Source organism: Centruroides sculpturatus, unplaced genomic scaffold, assembly GCF_000671375.1.
Source record: "Centruroides sculpturatus isolate CEXI.00-Female unplaced genomic scaffold, Cexi_2.0 scaffold359, whole genome shotgun sequence".
In the NCBI taxonomy this organism is placed as follows: Eukaryota; Metazoa; Arthropoda; class Arachnida; order Scorpiones; family Buthidae; genus Centruroides; species Centruroides sculpturatus.
Genome location: NW_019384764.1, coordinates 418,894 through 437,334, shown reverse-complemented (window position 1 = coordinate 437,334; position 18,441 = coordinate 418,894). Strand labels below are relative to the sequence as shown.

The 18,441-nt window shown below is 30.0% G+C and overlaps 2 protein-coding genes across 2 annotated transcripts in view; one reads left to right on the top strand and one right to left on the bottom strand.

The window, feature by feature from the left end:
* Positions 1-702: 702 nt before the first annotated feature.
* Positions 703-2,412, bottom strand: LOC111628891. The gene has a single exon (XM_023372749.1). It carries the CDS (start codon positions 2,410-2,412, stop codon positions 703-705), a length of 1,710 nt encoding a protein of 569 aa, XP_023228517.1.
* Positions 2,413-17,907: 15,495 nt separating this feature from the next.
* Positions 17,908-18,441, top strand: part of LOC111628890 (DDB1- and CUL4-associated factor 6-like) — a 26,211-nt gene continuing 25,677 nt past the window's right edge. The window contains exons 1-2 of the mRNA XM_023372748.1: positions 17,908-17,913; positions 17,974-18,051. Of these exons, the coding sequence (XP_023228516.1) occupies positions 17,908-17,913; positions 17,974-18,051 (84 nt within the window). The remainder of the gene's footprint in view (positions 17,914-17,973; positions 18,052-18,441) is intronic.

The window sequence follows — 18,441 nt, the reverse complement described above, 5'->3', positions numbered from 1 at the left end:
ACGTAATTGGTCAGGTCACAAGTTGCAATTTTAAACCCTAATTTAAAGATTCTCAATCTAACAAAAACTGGGGCCCCATTGGACTTCAATAAGCCCCTAGACCCCAAAAAACCTAGATCTGCCTCTGATAGACATAATAAAAAAAGTTTAAAAATTCACTAAAAAATATAAAAATATAAAAATTGTTTTACATTTACTTTATTGACATGAAGTAAATGTAAATACTATAGGAGTAATTATAATTTTCCTAGTTTTAGTCTTCCACACAAACATGAGTCCTAAACTCATGTTTGTGCGGAAGACAAATTATAAACAAGCATGAATCTTTGAGAAGTAAAATAAAGAAAACTGGGAAATTTTACTTTACCAAACAGATGAAAAGCAGACAAGAAACCTGCAATGAGTAAAAAATAAATTTAAATAACTCACGCCAATATTTGTCTAGCTTTTGAGTACAAATTCACTGAGTACGGCGTTAATAAACTTCTTTAGTATTCACACAAGTACTTTCGACGTGTGTATAACCGTCGTCATCAGGCGAAAAGAACAAGTTTTTAAGAAAGCGAACGTGCAGGATGTTCCAAAAGAACATAATATTTAAATTCAAACAAGCGTCCGGAAATTTCGTTACGAACGTGCGAATAATTTTTGATATTTCGAATCTTTATATTTTACGATGTTAGCGGCGCATGCGTGGAGATGCTACCGCGTTTGGCGATACGATGTTGGGCGCATTTCGTTTTTTAGGCGCCGATACAAGGCAATCCACACCCCGGGTAGATCGAGGGTGGGAACATTGCATGCTTCTGAAGTGGCCGTGAGAAGCGCTTCCCAGATGAACACAAGTCTTCGATTGTTGCAGCATTTAATTATTGCCGTTCTGGGCCATAACGGGTTGTATCCTTGCTCGAGAACTTTTTTAGCGAGTTCTGTAGAGCATCTTCCTTTAGCTATATCTTCCTGATGCTCAGCAAGGCGGGAGGCGAGCATTCTTGTTGTTGCTCCTATATATCTTGTAACTTCGCCCGTTGCCGGATTTTCTAGGTGTATCGTATAAACCCCTGACTTTTCTAAAGTGGTTAGCCTGTCCCGATCGTTGCAGATACATCTGCGTAAGTTTGGTAGGGGGGTTATGGGTAGTATGAAATTATACCGCCGAAATATGCGGCTGATGCGTATAGAAGTTGGTCCAAGATACGGCAATGGAGACTGGATTATGGATGCTTTTTCTTTTCTGTACAACGTGGTACATGGGTATAGGGCCTCTTTTACTTTACGGAGCACATGTTCATATTTACCATACGTAAACCCTGCAAGAGATACCGCTGTTCTGATGATGTCTAATTCGATTTTTGTTGCTAGTTGCGTCGACGGAAGTAGTAATGCCCTTCTAATAAGTGCAGCGATGGCGGCATTAACGTACCGCGACGGTTGAAAAGCATCTGCCGGGATAATATGCGGTAACAGGTCGGACTTGTGATGAACAGAAAATTGCGGCCCCTCAACCGACTTTTTTATAAATAGGTCCAGGAACGCTATTGCATCCTCATTCTCCCTCTCCCAGGTGAAACTGATAGTAGGGTATATGCTTGACAGTTGCTGCACAAACTTGATAAATTCCTCCTCTGTATCCTCCCATACTATTAGGATATCATCAACATAACGTAAGTATAGAGCCGGATACTTGATGGTAAGGGGAGAGTTGAAAATTCTACGCTCGATTTCTCTCATAATGAGCTCGGCCAAGACTGCAGATAGCGGGGAGCCCATAGGAACTCCTTGTTTCTGCAAGTAGATGTTCTTGTTGAAGAGGAAATAGTTGTGCTCAGTGATGAAAGACAGCGCATCACGTATTTCTAGTACTTGCTGTACACTAAAACCCTTTTTGATGATCAAGGCATTAGCAAGCATGACGGCTTCGAAAACTGGCACAGAAGGATATAAGGACACCACATCCAATTTGTAGAAATTGTAGCAGTCTTCATGTGTACCTCTCACATTGGAAGCAATGGTGGACTTGGCAGCTATAGACGACTGGGTAACATATGGCGATTCCGGAAGAAGTTCACGCAAGAACTTTGCGAGCGCCTTTTCAAGGAAATAAGTAGGATGTGATCTCTTGTTTACTAGTGGGCGTAACGGCCAGTTTGCTTTGTGTGTTTTCGGTTGAAAAAATAGCCTAGGGCACGCTACGTTGGTGGGAGGATCAAGGCACCCAGTTAGAGTCGAAGCCACTCCTGGCAAAGCTATTATTTTCTTTGTCCTTCGCAGTACTGTTGGTGTTGGATCATCATTTATCCTCTGTGACTGTGATTGCGATAGGAACTCATTGGCTCTAAAGATGAAATCGTCCTCCTTGCACAAAACAAATCGTTTGTCCTTATCAGAGACCAGAAGCCTCAAGTTTTTCATAGCTAGGAATTGCTTTACTGCCCTGAATACTAAAGAAGTTTATTAACGCCGTACTCAGTGAATTTGTACTCAGAAGCTAAACCTGCAATGATATACACCAGACTATATTCAAATGAAATAATTTGATACAAAAATTTTATATTTAACTTATAAAAATTAGACAAACAAGAGAAGGCCACAAATTACTACATGCTGTGAGATGTGTGAATACCGTAGACAAAGAAACTCAACTTTTATAATAAAAGAGTCTTTAATTCGTGTACAGAATACAGGAAATCTTTATCAGATGCCAGCTATACAATCTCTACCCCTGAACTGATTATACTATTATAGTAACTTCCTTACTTCAATTACTAGTCTAACAATAGAAAATACAATTATATATCTTACAACTAAACTTACAGCTAATTATTATCTACTTAAGATGAAATATAGATTTAAGACAAGAAAGAGAGTGAAAAATAAAGATGAGAGAAAAATCAGATACCCAATGATTTTGGCATTGTTCACGGTGATATTTGTAAGTTGGATGAACCTCTCTATTCACAGCGAATATAAACAACTTTCCTCAGGAATTTTATTAAGCTATACACACTGGAATGAACGAAAACATCCAGGTTGCAAGTAGGACAACTGGAGACTGCGAGGAGCTGAGAAATTTATAAAGAAGAATTCATGACAATAACTGTGAAAGAAGATACTAATTTAGTAACAAAAATCTACATAAAAGGATGATGACTAAAGTCTCTGGAAAAAGTTCAAAGTGGTGTCTCACCCAAGATTGCGAAACTAAGAAAAACCCTGGGTATTTCGATCTTCCTCTTAGAAGGGTAGTAGATGAAGATAGATAGAAATCTATCTTCATCTACTACCCTTCCTATTCCTTAGTATATAAGTTAGTATATAATTATTAGTTGTAAGTTTTGACCCTCATATAGTTGTCGCACTAATATATTTTATTGTATGTTAAGCCAGTACATAACACCTTTATGTAATGAAAATATTTGTGGAGTTGGGATCCTAAAGAACCTGTTTGTAAATGAAAATAAAATACTATACTTTGTTTCGGGAAGTCTTTGAGTATTTGTTGTACTATTCCGCTCGCTGGTCTACGTATGTGTCATTATAAACATCACACAAACCATCAAAGCAGAACAAGACAAAACAATTTTGTTTTCATTCAGCAGGGGTTTCTTTTGGGCAGGACCTTAGTAGTGGTATTACTAAAATCTTTGTTTATTTTTGAATTTGATGACTGAATTCTTCTCAGATTGAAAATGCAGTCGAGTCCGCATAAGTCCCTAAGGGTAAGTAGAAATGTGTCAAGTTATCCAATAGGATGACTAAATTGAAGTTGGAAAAAACCACAAAACTATAATTAGGAAAATACAGTAGTGTTTTATACAGTACATGCAATGTATCTCTCTGATCATCCATAACTGGCACTAAAATTGGTTTCTACTTCAAGTATCTCAGCAATTTCCATCGCTTTTTGTTTCAGTATCGGCCCTCAAACAGGAAGATTTGATGAATGAATTTGCATTAGCCAATGCACTAGAGCATTTTCAACATTTTTGTACGGCAACTTTAACGTTTTTAAGACAGCCACGATGAAGACCCAAGGGAAAGTTTCTTAATTTCCTCTTTTTTCTTCAGGATTCCCACCAATGTTGTCCTTGGAAGGTTTTTTGTTTTGCAAATTCAGCTTACAAATTTTTGTTACATTCAGATTCAGATACAAGTTTGTATTTTTCCTTCAGTGTAAGCATTGTTAGGTTTCGGATACTCCATTTCTAACAGAAATGTGAAACACTTGCTGCAAATAATGCATGAATGAAAGGTGAGAAAATGCAAAATCAGATTCTGCTGTAATGTTAAGCTGTGTGATGTGAACTCATTTTTTTCAGGAGGGGAGTCAACTTATCAGACATATAAATGAGTGTGAGACAGAACAGGTATGTTGATTTATCCAGTGGTGATGAGTCAAAACCGGTCAAGTAAACCAGAGTTTTTTAACATTAATGCCTATGTAAGTTGGCCAGGACCACAGAAAACTGACTACTAAACCAACAGTGTCTAGTTATACCTATGAAGACTTATGCAGACTAGAATGTGTCATTTCATCTTAAAAAGTGGATCCCAACTTTGCTTTGAACTTTTTATGCTTTTCTTGCTCTTTTTTAGAATCACACATGCAATCCATAATTCTAAATAAACATGTTAAATTCAAAGTGTGATAACAATGTTCTAGATTTTCCAATCTCAGCAAGTAACACTTTAAGACCAACAAATCTCATTTGATCCTTACATCTTTTAAAATGTCATCTTAGTTTCCAGATAGCTAAAAATAAAATATAGCAACTTCTCTGCTCTCCCACTAGTATACTAGATATGATTGTGCCATAATAATTTGTGATCTATTAAGAGTCTTAAGTATTTAATTTTTAACTGTTAATGCTTCAATTGCTTCACCCTTTTTTATTTTTTATAGAACTGTTTAGGCTTGTTTGTATATCTTACCATAATTTTAATTCCTTTCTTAATATTTAAATGATGATTACTTTGGAGGCAATCTTCCAATATAACACACATGTTCATATAGTTTAATATTACTACAAAATTTAGTTTTTACACTATGAAGTCAATGTATCATGTGGGCTACAAAGATTCCTGATCATAGAATAACCTACACAAAGATGGTCCCCAGAAAAATCTATTACAAGTTCTTAAGTACTTAATGAATTTATTAATCCAAATTTAGGATAATCTAAAGAATATTCATTAATATCAAGGAATATAATATTAACAAAGTGAAATCATCGTAAAATGAAATTCTTCTAAAAGCTTGACTAAGAAGAATAATCCATTCCAGAAATTTTAAACATTATATAACAAATGAATATTAAACCAAATATAGTTTTGTTAAATGAATTACGTAGATATTTTATTCTTCTATGAAAAAAAGTTATTTCAATGAAATTTATAATTAAAAAAATCTGATAATATCCATTTATAATGTCTATTTTCATTCTGTTTGAAAATAACTTGTTCTGTCTTTTTTCTTCCTATTTATTGTGGTCTTACCTAAATTCAAACTTATATTGATGGCTAGATTGCTATGGTGATTAAGGAATCAGCCTATTGCTCTGGGGATCCAGGATTGAATCTGGACAGGCAACTTCAGGAATTTTTCAGGGGTCTGTCCTGGATGTTAACCTGGATGTTAAGCCTATAATCCAATTACAGGCTTGGCTGAATCTATGAAGAACATGGAGAAAAGTCTCTCTAGTGCACGGGTTCCCAACCTATTGGTCGCGACCCAGAAAGGGGTCGCGACGGGCTTTCTGTGGGGTCGCCAACTTATACAGTTAACTAAAAAAAATGTTCACTATAATGCTATTTTTATTTTTAATGGTGTCTTGAAGTTTGAATAATTTGGTATACAGTCGATCCCCCTATAACACGGGTTCCTATAGTTCGGATTCCTATATGACGGCGAAAAAATTGCGACGGTGTCCGTACAAACATGGTAAAAAAACTCCTATAATTCGGTAAAACGTCATTGGGCAGCCAAACTATTTTCCGCCGTCCAGCGCCACGCTACAAAGAGTTTAGGNACCCAGGGTTTTTCGGCATATTACTCTCTGCCTATTTGTTGGGTGGGATGCCACACATTATTTCTATATGAATGGTTTGTTGTCTTATTCTTCAATAAAATCCTGTCCGTGTCTTCTTTTCTTTTGCTTAGTATTTTCTTTCCACTGCCTTGTCGATACTACCTTAAGACAGAATCCTCTCTCTAAACTTCTTTCCAACATCTCCAGTCATTGCTAACGTGGCTCAGAGTGTTCTATACCACGTCCGTACGCATTCCAGTCCTGGCAAAGAATGTCCTGCCTGTTGTCTTTTTGTCCTCAGGATCCTGTTTTCTCCTTTGTTCCCCTCATTTCTCGGAACTGGTCATCCCACCCAAGGGAAAAGGATTAGATAAGAAAATTATAGAAGGAAATAGAAAGGAAAAAACTAAACTAAACTTAAATTATAATTTACAATTAATATGGTGTACAGCCACAGTAAATAGAATGAAGATTCATGGTTTAAGTTTCATGTATTAATTAAAAAATGAATATATGAAAACTCAGTTTGTTAAAATTATTGATTGTTAAATAATAATTTACAATGTAAATTTTATCATAGAGAATTGTATTATTATATTAAATTGTATATATATTTTATGTTTCATATATTGAAACATGTTATGCTTCATGACTACATTGTTATTCTTTTATTTCATGATTTTCCAAATACTACTATTATTATTGTATTGATCAGAATCAAATTGTGTAACAATTATCATTCAAAAATATGAATGAATAATATAAATTTATTACTATTTCTTAATAATTAAAATGGACATAGTTTAATAAGAAAACTATACTTATGGAATAAATAATCTATTTAAAAATTTGTGAGCTTCTTAGGATTTACTATTTTTTTTCATCATGAATACAAATTCTTTTCCATAAATAATAATAAACTTTACACATTTCAAAAATATTCCAGAAAACTTAAAAACATAAACAGTTTTTCATGCATTCTACAACACAACAAGAGCAGAATTTACTTAGAATCTTTTGGTAACTTTTACATATTAGAGTGAATTTAAATTTAAAACTGTTGTTATTAATCTCATATATTTAAATGCTTTACATACATAAATTAAAATATAATCTATCATAAATCAATGTTTATGATTTAATTTTTAATTAAGTCATTATCACTAGTTGTTATCACTATTTACATTAAGAATATTAAATATCTTTACAAACATTTAACTGAATTATATTATTAAACAATCTTATAAACAAATTATTACAAAAGAATGAAGAATTTTTTATATTTTTAGACTAAAGATTTCTTTAGTGAATACACAATAGATTTAAAACGTTTTACTGTCAAAATTATACGTGTTAAATCAATCATAAATTCACAAATTTCTGTCAATTCATCTGATTCTCCATTGGTTTGGTATAAAGATCAGAAAATATAGGCTAAGATATAGCATTCTACTCTTCACAATAATGTAATTGCTTGATTATTAGTTTCCAACTATCTACTAAGTTCTGATAGTTTCAAATTAAATGTATACCCCGCATTAAAAAATTCAAAGTTACCATTTCTAAAATTAATGTTTACACTTACAAAATGCAAAAACACTAAATTGTTACAAGTAAATAAAATTTTTCATTTGAGTTTTATTTTTTTTTACAGAAGTCAGTTTGAAATGGTAAACTTGAATTTAAAATGTAGAATCTGAAATATTATGAAACTGTATAAAACTTGTTTTTCTAAAAATTATATTCCAAAAATTGATCATAAAATTCTGAAAACATTTAGCAAAATGTTTTGTATAAATATTTTTTGTTTATTTTAAAATATCTTTTTTTATAAGTTCAGTTAAATAAATAATTAACATTTAAAGTACAGTATGTAGTAATAGAACTATTGGTTTGATTGAATAAAACAATTTATTTAGAAAAATGACAGAATTAAAGATGAACTGATATAATAATTATTTCACGTGTGAAATAATTATTATTATAATAATTATATAATTATTATAATTGTGAAATAATTATTTCACGTGTGAAATAATTATTATATCAATAAATATTTCGTGTAAATTTTTTAAAAAACTGTAAACTTTAGTTTCTCTGATACTCATATACATAATATTTAAAGAATAAATTCCATAAAACTGTAAAAGGAATAGAATAGCAGCTATATATCATGGTAAAACAATGAAAAAATGAATTATCAAATGCATAATTCATGTTGTTAGGCTATAAATCATTTATATTAAATATATAAATTTAATAAATAGTTATTTATTCATTTCAGTTATATATTTTATTCCCTTAGGAAAGTAAATTATTTTTTCAGTTTGTCATATTATCTCTTTAAAATGTTTTTATTTAGAATTTGGCATTTTATAACTGATATAATTAATTTCCAGTTTATCCATTTTCAGGCATGATAACCTTATTTACGATAGAATAAATTCAAATTTTGCATACTTCAAAAAAATGGATACAATAAAATAAAACAAAAGTAAGTTCTAAATAACAAAGGCATGTTTTAGGCCTTTCTGCTTTGATACACAAGTAATTAAAATTATTTGGAAAAGTTCATAAAGTTAGCTAGATGGATTCATAAAAGAGTAAATACAGTTATTATAATTATTTGATTAATGACTTAGTAATGTGATGCTCATGCAAAATTAGAGTTAATCACGAAGGTAGACAAGATACAAAAACAATGAGATGATATATTTACTATTTCGCATTTTGATACAGATTCTTTTTAGGGATTATAATGTCACGGTACAATGTGATGGTATACAAATTTATGGCACGAACAATAGTTTGGTATATCCACTACACATAGAAGGGTCCCAATTGCGACAATATGATCAATTCCAAACCTTAAAACTAAACTTAAATACTAACTTATTACTAATAACAGAAAAGGATAGATGTAAGAGGATATAAGAAAGAATGTATAGTATAAGAAGGGATACCCAGGGTTTTTCGGCATATTACTCTCTGCCTATTTGTTGGGTGGGATGCCACACATTATTTCTATATGAATGGTTTGTTGTCTTATTCTTCAATAAAATCCTGTCCGTGTCTTCTTTTCTTTTGCTTAGTATTTTCTTTCCACTGCCTTGTCAATACTACCTTAAGACAGAATCCTCTCTCTAAACTTCTTTCCAACATCTCCAGTCATTGCTAACGTGGCTCAGAGTGTTCTATACCACGTCCGTACGCATTCCAGTCCTGGCAAAGAATGTCCTGCCTGTTGTCTTTTTGTCCTCAGGATCCTGTTTTCTCCTTTGTTCCCCTCATTTCTCGGAACTGGTCATCCCACCCAAGGGAAAAGGATTAGATAAGAAAATTATAGAAGGAAATAGAAAGGAAAAAACTAAACTAAACTTAAATTATAATTTACAATTAATATGGTGTACAGCCACAGTAAATAGAATGAAGATTCATGGTTTAAGTTTCATGTATTAATTAAAAAATGAATATATGAAAACTCAGTTTGTTAAAATTATTGATTGTTAAATAATAATTTACAATGTAAATTTTATCATAGAGAATTGTATTATTATATTAAATTGTATATATATTTTATGTTTCATATATTGAAACATGTTATGCTTCATGACTACATTGTTATTCTTTTATTTCATGATTTTCCAAATACTACTATTATTATTGTATTGATCAGAATCAAATTGTGTAACAATTATCATTCAAAAATATGAATGAATAATATAAATTTATTACTATTTCTTAATAATTAAAATGGACATAGTTTAATAAGAAAACTATACTTATGGAATAAATAATCTATTTAAAAATTTGTGAGCTTCTTAGGATTTACTATTTTTTTTCATCATGAATACAAATTCTTTTCCATAAATAATAATAAACTTTACACATTTCAAAAATATTCCAGAAAACTTAAAAACATAAACAGTTTNTGATATAATAATTATATAATTATTATAATTGTGAAATAATTATTTCACGTGTGAAATAATTATTATATCAATAAATATTTCGTGTAAATTTTTTAAAAAACTGTAAACTTTAGTTTCTCTGATACTCATATACATAATATTTAAAGAATAAATTCCATAAAACTGTAAAAGGAATAGAATAGCAGCTATATATCATGGTAAAACAATGAAAAAATGAATTATCAAATGCATAATTCATGTTGTTAGGCTATAAATCATTTATATTAAATATATAAATTTAATAAATAGTTATTTATTCATTTCAGTTATATATTTTATTCCCTTAGGAAAGTAAATTATTTTTTCAGTTTGTCATATTATCTCTTTAAAATGTTTTTATTTAGAATTTGGCATTTTATAACTGATATAATTAATTTCCAGTTTATCCATTTTCAGGCATGATAACCTTATTTACGATAGAATAAATTCAAATTTTGCATACTTCAAAAAAATGGATACAATAAAATAAAACAAAAGTAAGTTCTAAATAACAAAGGCATGTTTTAGGCCTTTCTGCTTTGATACACAAGTAATTAAAATTATTTGGAAAAGTTCATAAAGTTAGCTAGATGGATTCATAAAAGAGTAAATACAGTTATTATAATTATTTGATTAATGACTTAGTAATGTGATGCTCATGCAAAATTAGAGTTAATCACGAAGGTAGACAAGATACAAAAACAATGAGATGATATATTTACTATTTCGCATTTTGATACAGATTCTTTTTAGGGATTATAATGTCACGGTACAATGTGATGGTATACAAATTTATGGCACGAACAATAGTTTGGTATATCCACTACACATAGAAGGGTCCCAATTGCGACAATATGATCAATTCCAAACCTTAAAACTAAACTTAAATACTAACTTATTACTAATAACAGAAAAGGATAGATGTAAGAGGATATAAGAAAGAATGTATAGTATAAGAAGGGATACCCAGGGTTTTTCGGCATATTACTCTCTGCCTATTTGTTGGGTGGGATGCCACACATTATTTCTATATGAATGGTTTGTTGTCTTATTCTTCAATAAAATCCTGTCCGTGTCTTCTTTTCTTTTGCTTAGTATTTTCTTTCCACTGCCTTGTCGATACTACCTTAAGACAGAATCCTCTCTCTAAACTTCTTTCCAACATCTCCAGTCATTGCTAACGTGGCTCAGAGTGTTCTATACCACGTCCGTACGCATTCCAGTCCTGGCAAAGAATGTCCTGCCTGTTGTCTTTTTGTCCTCAGGATCCTGTTTTCTCCTTTGTTCCCCTCATTTCTCGGAACTGGTCATCCCACCCAAGGGAAAAGGATTAGATAAGAAAATTATAGAAGGAAATAGAAAGGAAAAAACTAAACTAAACTTAAATTATAATTTACAATTAATATGGTGTACAGCCACAGTAAATAGAATGAAGATTCATGGTTTAAGTTTCATGTATTAATTAAAAAATGAATATATGAAAACTCAGTTTGTTAAAATTATTGATTGTTAAATAATAATTTACAATGTAAATTTTATCATAGAGAATTGTATTATTATATTAAATTGTATATATATTTTATGTTTCATATATTGAAACATGTTATGCTTCATGACTACATTGTTATTCTTTTATTTCATGATTTTCCAAATACTACTATTATTATTGTATTGATCAGAATCAAATTGTGTAACAATTATCATTCAAAAATATGAATGAATAATATAAATTTATTACTATTTCTTAATAATTAAAATGGACATAGTTTAATAAGAAAACTATACTTATGGAATAAATAATCTATTTAAAAATTTGTGAGCTTCTTAGGATTTACTATTTTTTTTCATCATGAATACAAATTCTTTTCCATAAATAATAATAAACTTTACACATTTCAAAAATATTCCAGAAAACTTAAAAACATAAACAGTTTTTCATGCATTCTACAACACAACAAGAGCAGAATTTACTTAGAATCTTTTGGTAACTTTTACATATTAGAGTGAATTTAAATTTAAAACTGTTGTTATTAATCTCATATATTTAAATGCTTTACATACATAAATTAAAATATAATCTATCATAAATCAATGTTTATGATTTAATTTTTAATTAAGTCATTATCACTAGTTGTTATCACTATTTACATTAAGAATATTAAATATCTTTACAAACATTTAACTTCCAATAAAATCAAAATTAAATTAAGAATTAAAAAAATTGAAGCATTAATAAAGCTTCCATTTTTTGTAAAAAGTGCTTTTTGTTGCTTCTCTGTTTTTTCTGTTCTGTAGCATTTACAAAAATAGTTTCTTATTATTTTGAGATTTAATAGTTTTGTTTACAGTTTAATATTTTTAGATATAATTAGATAAATTTTTGTTTGAGGATGAATTTAATCCAAGCAATTTTACTTTGAAAGCATTTAATTGAATTCTTTGTATTTATTTAATGCAAGACTAAGAATAAGGCTGAAACATGTTAGGCCAAAAAAAGCAAAAGAATGGCTCAATATAGAGGCATTGAGGAAAGAGTGCATCAAGGGGTGCATTCGTTAATAGTGGTTGCTCTGTGTCTCCGCTACTACAGGAGTGCGCTGCTGTTTGTAGGCATTTAGGAACGATGGTGAAAGAAAGAAGGATGGTGGCACCCGCATTATCGATAGTATCATGATGGAGGAATCTATAATTCTAAAATATGAGCTTTTAAAGGCAAAAGAAGGGTCCCAATTGTAAAATTTAACCATAAAATGGATTATTTGTTGAAAGAGCATTCAAAGTAGCCACGAAAAAAAATAGAATACCGGTTATCATTCGAAAAGACATTTACATCGCTGCATGCACTAACTTTACTTTCACAACTTCTAAATTTTCATTCATAAAACCACATAATGGACCCTGAAATGAAACTATCTGAACCATGGAGGATACCTTGTTGCTTTCCACTGTAAACTACTGCTACAAGCAGCTGTTTTTGCTGTTCAACAACACTCACAACACTCACTCCAACTGGAATTTAGGAATGCATTCCACAGGAATTTTTAAACGGATGTCGTTTGCATGGAGGAATAAAAGAACACACCCAAGTAGACTTTTCAGGCTGACATATCAAGAAGACTGAAAAATTTTCAACACTAACAGAAGCGCAGAAGAAATCTGGAATGAATAACACTGATAACTCAGAAGAAAAAGAAACATTTAGAATCATTAATAAACAAATAAGAATAATGTACAAATAGGCAAAGGAAAAGTGGTTGAATCAATTATGTCTGGAAATGGAGCACCACACAAATGGGAACAACTTAAGAGGAGTATATGAAAAGTTAAGCTTAATCTCAGGGAAGAAAAGGAAATGCAGAATTAGAGCTCTGAGAGATGAAAATGAAAAAATTTTATTGCAGAAAGATGAACAAGTGCTAAGATTGGAAAGATATGTAGACAGTCTCTATGGAAATGAGAACAGTTTAAACGTAGAAGGTGTGGAGGAGAAAGAAGAGAGTGCAACCTTTCTTAAGGAAGAAATTGATGCTACATTGAAAATGCTGAGGGACAAAGGCACTAGGAATAGATGAAATACAAGGAGAACTCTTTAAGGCTATGGAGGAAAATGGAACAAGAATCCTAACTAATTTTTTAAACAAAATTTTAGAAACAGATAGATTTTGTGAAATCATCTGAACTATCTTCATCTCTGTCCCTAAAACTGCAGGTACAGTACCTTAGACTGTAGCTAATAGTTCTGTGATAAACACAGAACTATTAGCTTGATAAGTCATGCCTCAAAGGTTTTACTTAACATCATACAGCAAAGAATAAAAAACTACATAAATCAGGAACTATTGGGTTGTTCGGAAAGTAATTTCGTTTTTTTTCCATGGAAAAAAAACAATATTTTTATAATAAATAAATATTTTATCGAATTATATATCAACCATTTTGGTCAAATACCTGTTGTCATCGTTTCTAGTAGTGGCATGATTTCATATTCGTAAAAGTTTTGATCATTGCTTACGAAAAACTGATCCAAGTGATTTTTGACATTGTCATTTTATGTAAATGTCTTACAGTTAAAAAAAAATTTGTATAGACCAGAACAAGTAATAATCTGAGTGTGCTCAATCTGGCGAATATGGTTGGTGTGATAGCACATCCCATCTAAGTTATAACAGTTTCTGACAAAGTTACCAAACTTGTGTGAAATTTGGCATTATCATGGCACCTGTTTTGTTGATCAATTCTGGCTGCCTTTTCTGTTTGATGATATTACTCAATTAGTTTACTTGATAGCAGTACACTTTCGAATCAATTGTTAAATTGTCTGGTAAAAGCTCCAAAAAAAATTTTTTTTTAAATCCTACCAAAGAGAGCATCTCTCTTTAAGAACATGTGGAACCCATATATCATGCTTTGAAACAAAACCAATTTGTTTTAAGTAATCATAAACAGTTCAATTTGACAAATTTAATCTCAGTGATTTCATTTGTTGTTATTCGGCAATTTGCTTCAATCGGTAACATTATTTTGTTTTCATTGGCTTTAACTGGCCATCCAGAACGGGGTGCATCTTCAATATTAAAATTGCCAGAACAAAATCTTGTAAACCAGTTTTGGTACTGTCATTCTGTCAATACATCTTCTCCATACATGTCACACAATTTTTTTCTTGCTTGAACAGCATTCTTACCTTTTCGGTAATAAAAGAGCAAAATATGCCAAAAATGCTGCTTTCGATCTTCCATATTTGATGGGACACAAAAAATAAACTATTGCACAAAATCAAACAAAATTTTTTACAAATAAGCCTTAAAATACTAGCTGTCAAAATATATAATGATAATACGGTTTAGAATGAAAATGGCAGGAAAAATACGACTAATCCGTCTAGTGGTAAAAAAAAAACAAAATTACTTTCCGAACAACCCAATACATGAGTCACAATTTGGTTTCTGAAGAGGCAGAGGGACAAGGAAGGCCATTACAACAATATTACTTATAGGAGAAGTGTTAAGTTTCTTATATATTATATATTTATTTTTAGATTTCCCTTTCTTTATATAGTCTATGATGTTGATATGTATGTTTTATTGTTTATGATCCAATGCTATAGCAACCTATGGACAATCTATCTGACAAATGTTCATGTTTTTTTACTATTTCTTAATAGTTTAATTTTTACACATTTCTGAAAAGTAGTGTTTAATAGTATTGGTTTCGTTTCAAAGCTTGATATATAGGTTCCACATGTTCTTAAAGAGAGATGCTCTCTTTGGTGGGATTTAAAAAAATATTTTTTTGGAGTTTTTACCAGTATTTTATACATCCTTCAAAATGTTGACGTGTTGTAAATGTTTAAAAACTGGCTAATATGTCATATCTATTAATTGTTCTATTAGAATGCTATAATGTATTTGTATTCTATTGTTTGTTACCTGAGAAGACAATTTTGAATTTGTCGAAAGTGCTTGTTATTCTTAATTTTAGATTAAATGCTTATTTAAAGCTGAAAAACAGTAAAAATTTTATTATTATTACCATGATTAATTGTAATCATATTCTTTTTTCATATATTGATAATTCCCAACAAAATTTGTACCCGAGTGAAGGAAATTACACAAACAATTCCTATTGAAACTGTTGGAGCACTGTTGTGGACAAGAACCATGCCTGAGGACAACATGCCTTGCTTCTTGTTCTGAATTGTCCTTCCAATAAATTCAAGCAATTGTTATCCAGCTAGATATGTTGATATAATTTTTTGGGACTAAGGGAGTGTTGCTTACAGATTTTATAGAGCGTGGGACTACTATTACTTTGCAGATGTACAAAAACTCTGGAAAAAACTAAAAAGCTATTAGAACAAGAGGTAGGTATGTTGACTGTGGGTATGGTTATTGTCCATGACAACACATCCATAGATATTCCTTCAACAGTTTTGATTAGAGCTATTTTATCATTCAGCCTACAGCCTTGACCTTGCACTGAGTGACTTTCATTTGTTCCCAAAAATGAAAATAAAGTTGGAGATGCAGCAATTCAGATCCAATGAGGAACTGATTCATGACATTCGCAGATGGCTGAACTACCAGACGTTAAACTTCTTTGATAATGGGATACAGAAAATGGTACCATGTTATGACAAATGCTTGAATTTTGGTGGAACTTATTTCAAAAAGTAGCTAAGATATGTACTGTGCAATACTTTGTGTGTATAATGAATGTAGTTTGTTTTTATTCGTGCTTTTTTTTTCTTCACAGCATACTGGAGATTAATTTCTGAATAGCTCTCATATAATTCCATAATAATAATAATAATAAAATACATTATGAAGTGTCTAATTTGAATAATTCTATAATTAATACAAAAACATATATTTTTTTTATTTCTATAAACTTTAGTTATTTGAATTTATTAACATCAGGTGAATAGTAAAATATAAATTTTCGTCTACAAGTACATATCTTCTAATATCAGGACTTATTATACTGGCTTTACAGATAATGCTACAGAGTTTCACAGAAAATAATTTTTTATTTTATTTAATATATCTGTATATTAAATAAAATAAAAAATTGTTTTCTATGAAACTCTGTAGCATTATCTGTAAAGCCAGTATAATAAGTCCTGATATTAGAAGATATGTACTTGTAGACGAAAACTTATATTTTAGTAAGTCAAGGACATTGAGGCATTTTAATTAATCAGTGAATAGTGATTATAAGGTATTTTATTTGTTATGATTATAATTATAATGATATATGTTATAAAAAATTAATTTTCTCTAAAGTGGATCATAATTATTAATGTAATTATATTTAAATCTGTTGATACAATTTACACATAATAATATTCTTAGTCATCTTTTTATCCGAGCATAATAGACTGACTTGACAATTTAGAAGATTATCAGATTCCATGATTGTGCTTATTTATTAAGTATTGTTAGATACTGAATAGTAATTGATACAATTTATCTTCTACAGTGATAATGATATTAACAGATTTGTTATAACAGATGTTTAAGATGTTTACATGACTATATTTAGTACTTTAACTTTCAGTTTGTGAATACATTTTTTTTTATAAGTAAATAGTTTGTTTTCCAGAATAAAAAATAAGGTAAAAATAACATTTATAGTTTCTAAGTATAACTTAAATCACTATATTTTTTACTTTTTATATTTATTAAATTGAACGAACATACTAATTGCATACTAATCTCATGAATAGCATTATACTGTATAAATAAAATTATCTCATAAAAATACAATTTTTCTTTAATAGGTCTGTCTTCCATTTCTATATCTATAAGATTTATACTCCATAATCTTCTTTACAAAAACCAAACTATTTATTATATGAAAATTTCTGTATGTTTATAAGAAGTAATATTAACTGCTGAAAATTTATTTTTTTAATATAATAAAATTGTTTAAAATGTGAGCTCTGGTTTCAAATATTGTTTGTCAACTGCATACTTTTTTAATCGATATGGATAAAATAAACAAAGCAAATGAAACCAATCTCCAGCACTATTCTACAGAAAGCAAATGTTTTTGACCATGTTAAACAGACATCGGCAGGCTAACTGACAATGCTTTCTGTCAAAATTGTTTTAGAGATTGGTTTCATTCAATTTGTTCATTAAGTATACCCAGTTTTGAGTAGTTGAAAATATGGATAAAATTTTGGATTTCTTAATTGCATTTATAATTGTATGTAGTAAAAATAATAATAAATAATTTTTCAGATAAAAGATAATATTTAATTCAAATAGAATAATAATAGTGTGTTCAAAAATTTAAAAATATGAAAATGATATTAAATTCAGGAAAATGAAAGCAATTTTCAATCAGATTGGTATTTTATATTTTATTAACTATGTGCAAATTATGAGTAAAATTTAACTAAGTATACATTAATACTTATTATGAGTGTAATGTTTAGTTACATGCTTAAAATTTTAATGTGATCTTATTTTTATTATGACAATTAGGTTAAAACCTATATACAAACTGGTCATAAAGCAAATATATTTAGTGCCAGATATCTTCCTAACACTAGAGATAAACATGTAAGTAAATTTTTATATTATGTATATATAATAAATATATACAGTAGAACCTCGATTATCCGGACTAATTGGGGATGAAGGTAGTCCGGATAAGGAAAAATCCGGATAATCAAAACAAATACTTTAATTTGTCTTAATGATAATACAACACGTTTTCTTTTCGATGGCATAACGGTAATATTAAAAGTAAATACTGTATTTAAATCGTGATCAAATTTTCAAGAAACAAACGTTCGTATTGCATTAGGACTACTACTGACCAACGCTAACAGACTACCTATTGTTTAAAAGGCCCTCTGGTGGCGCAAGAAGACGGATTTTATAAAATAAAAAGCAGTTGAAACTGCATTTTTATGAATAAAAATTTGACAAACTATTTATCGTTTTATG

Bases quoted from the DNA above. Each gene is read 5' to 3' on its own strand.
- LOC111628891 (XM_023372749.1), bottom strand. From the start codon at position 2,412: ATGAAAAACTTGAGGCTTCTGGTCTCTGATAAGGACAAACGATTTGTT.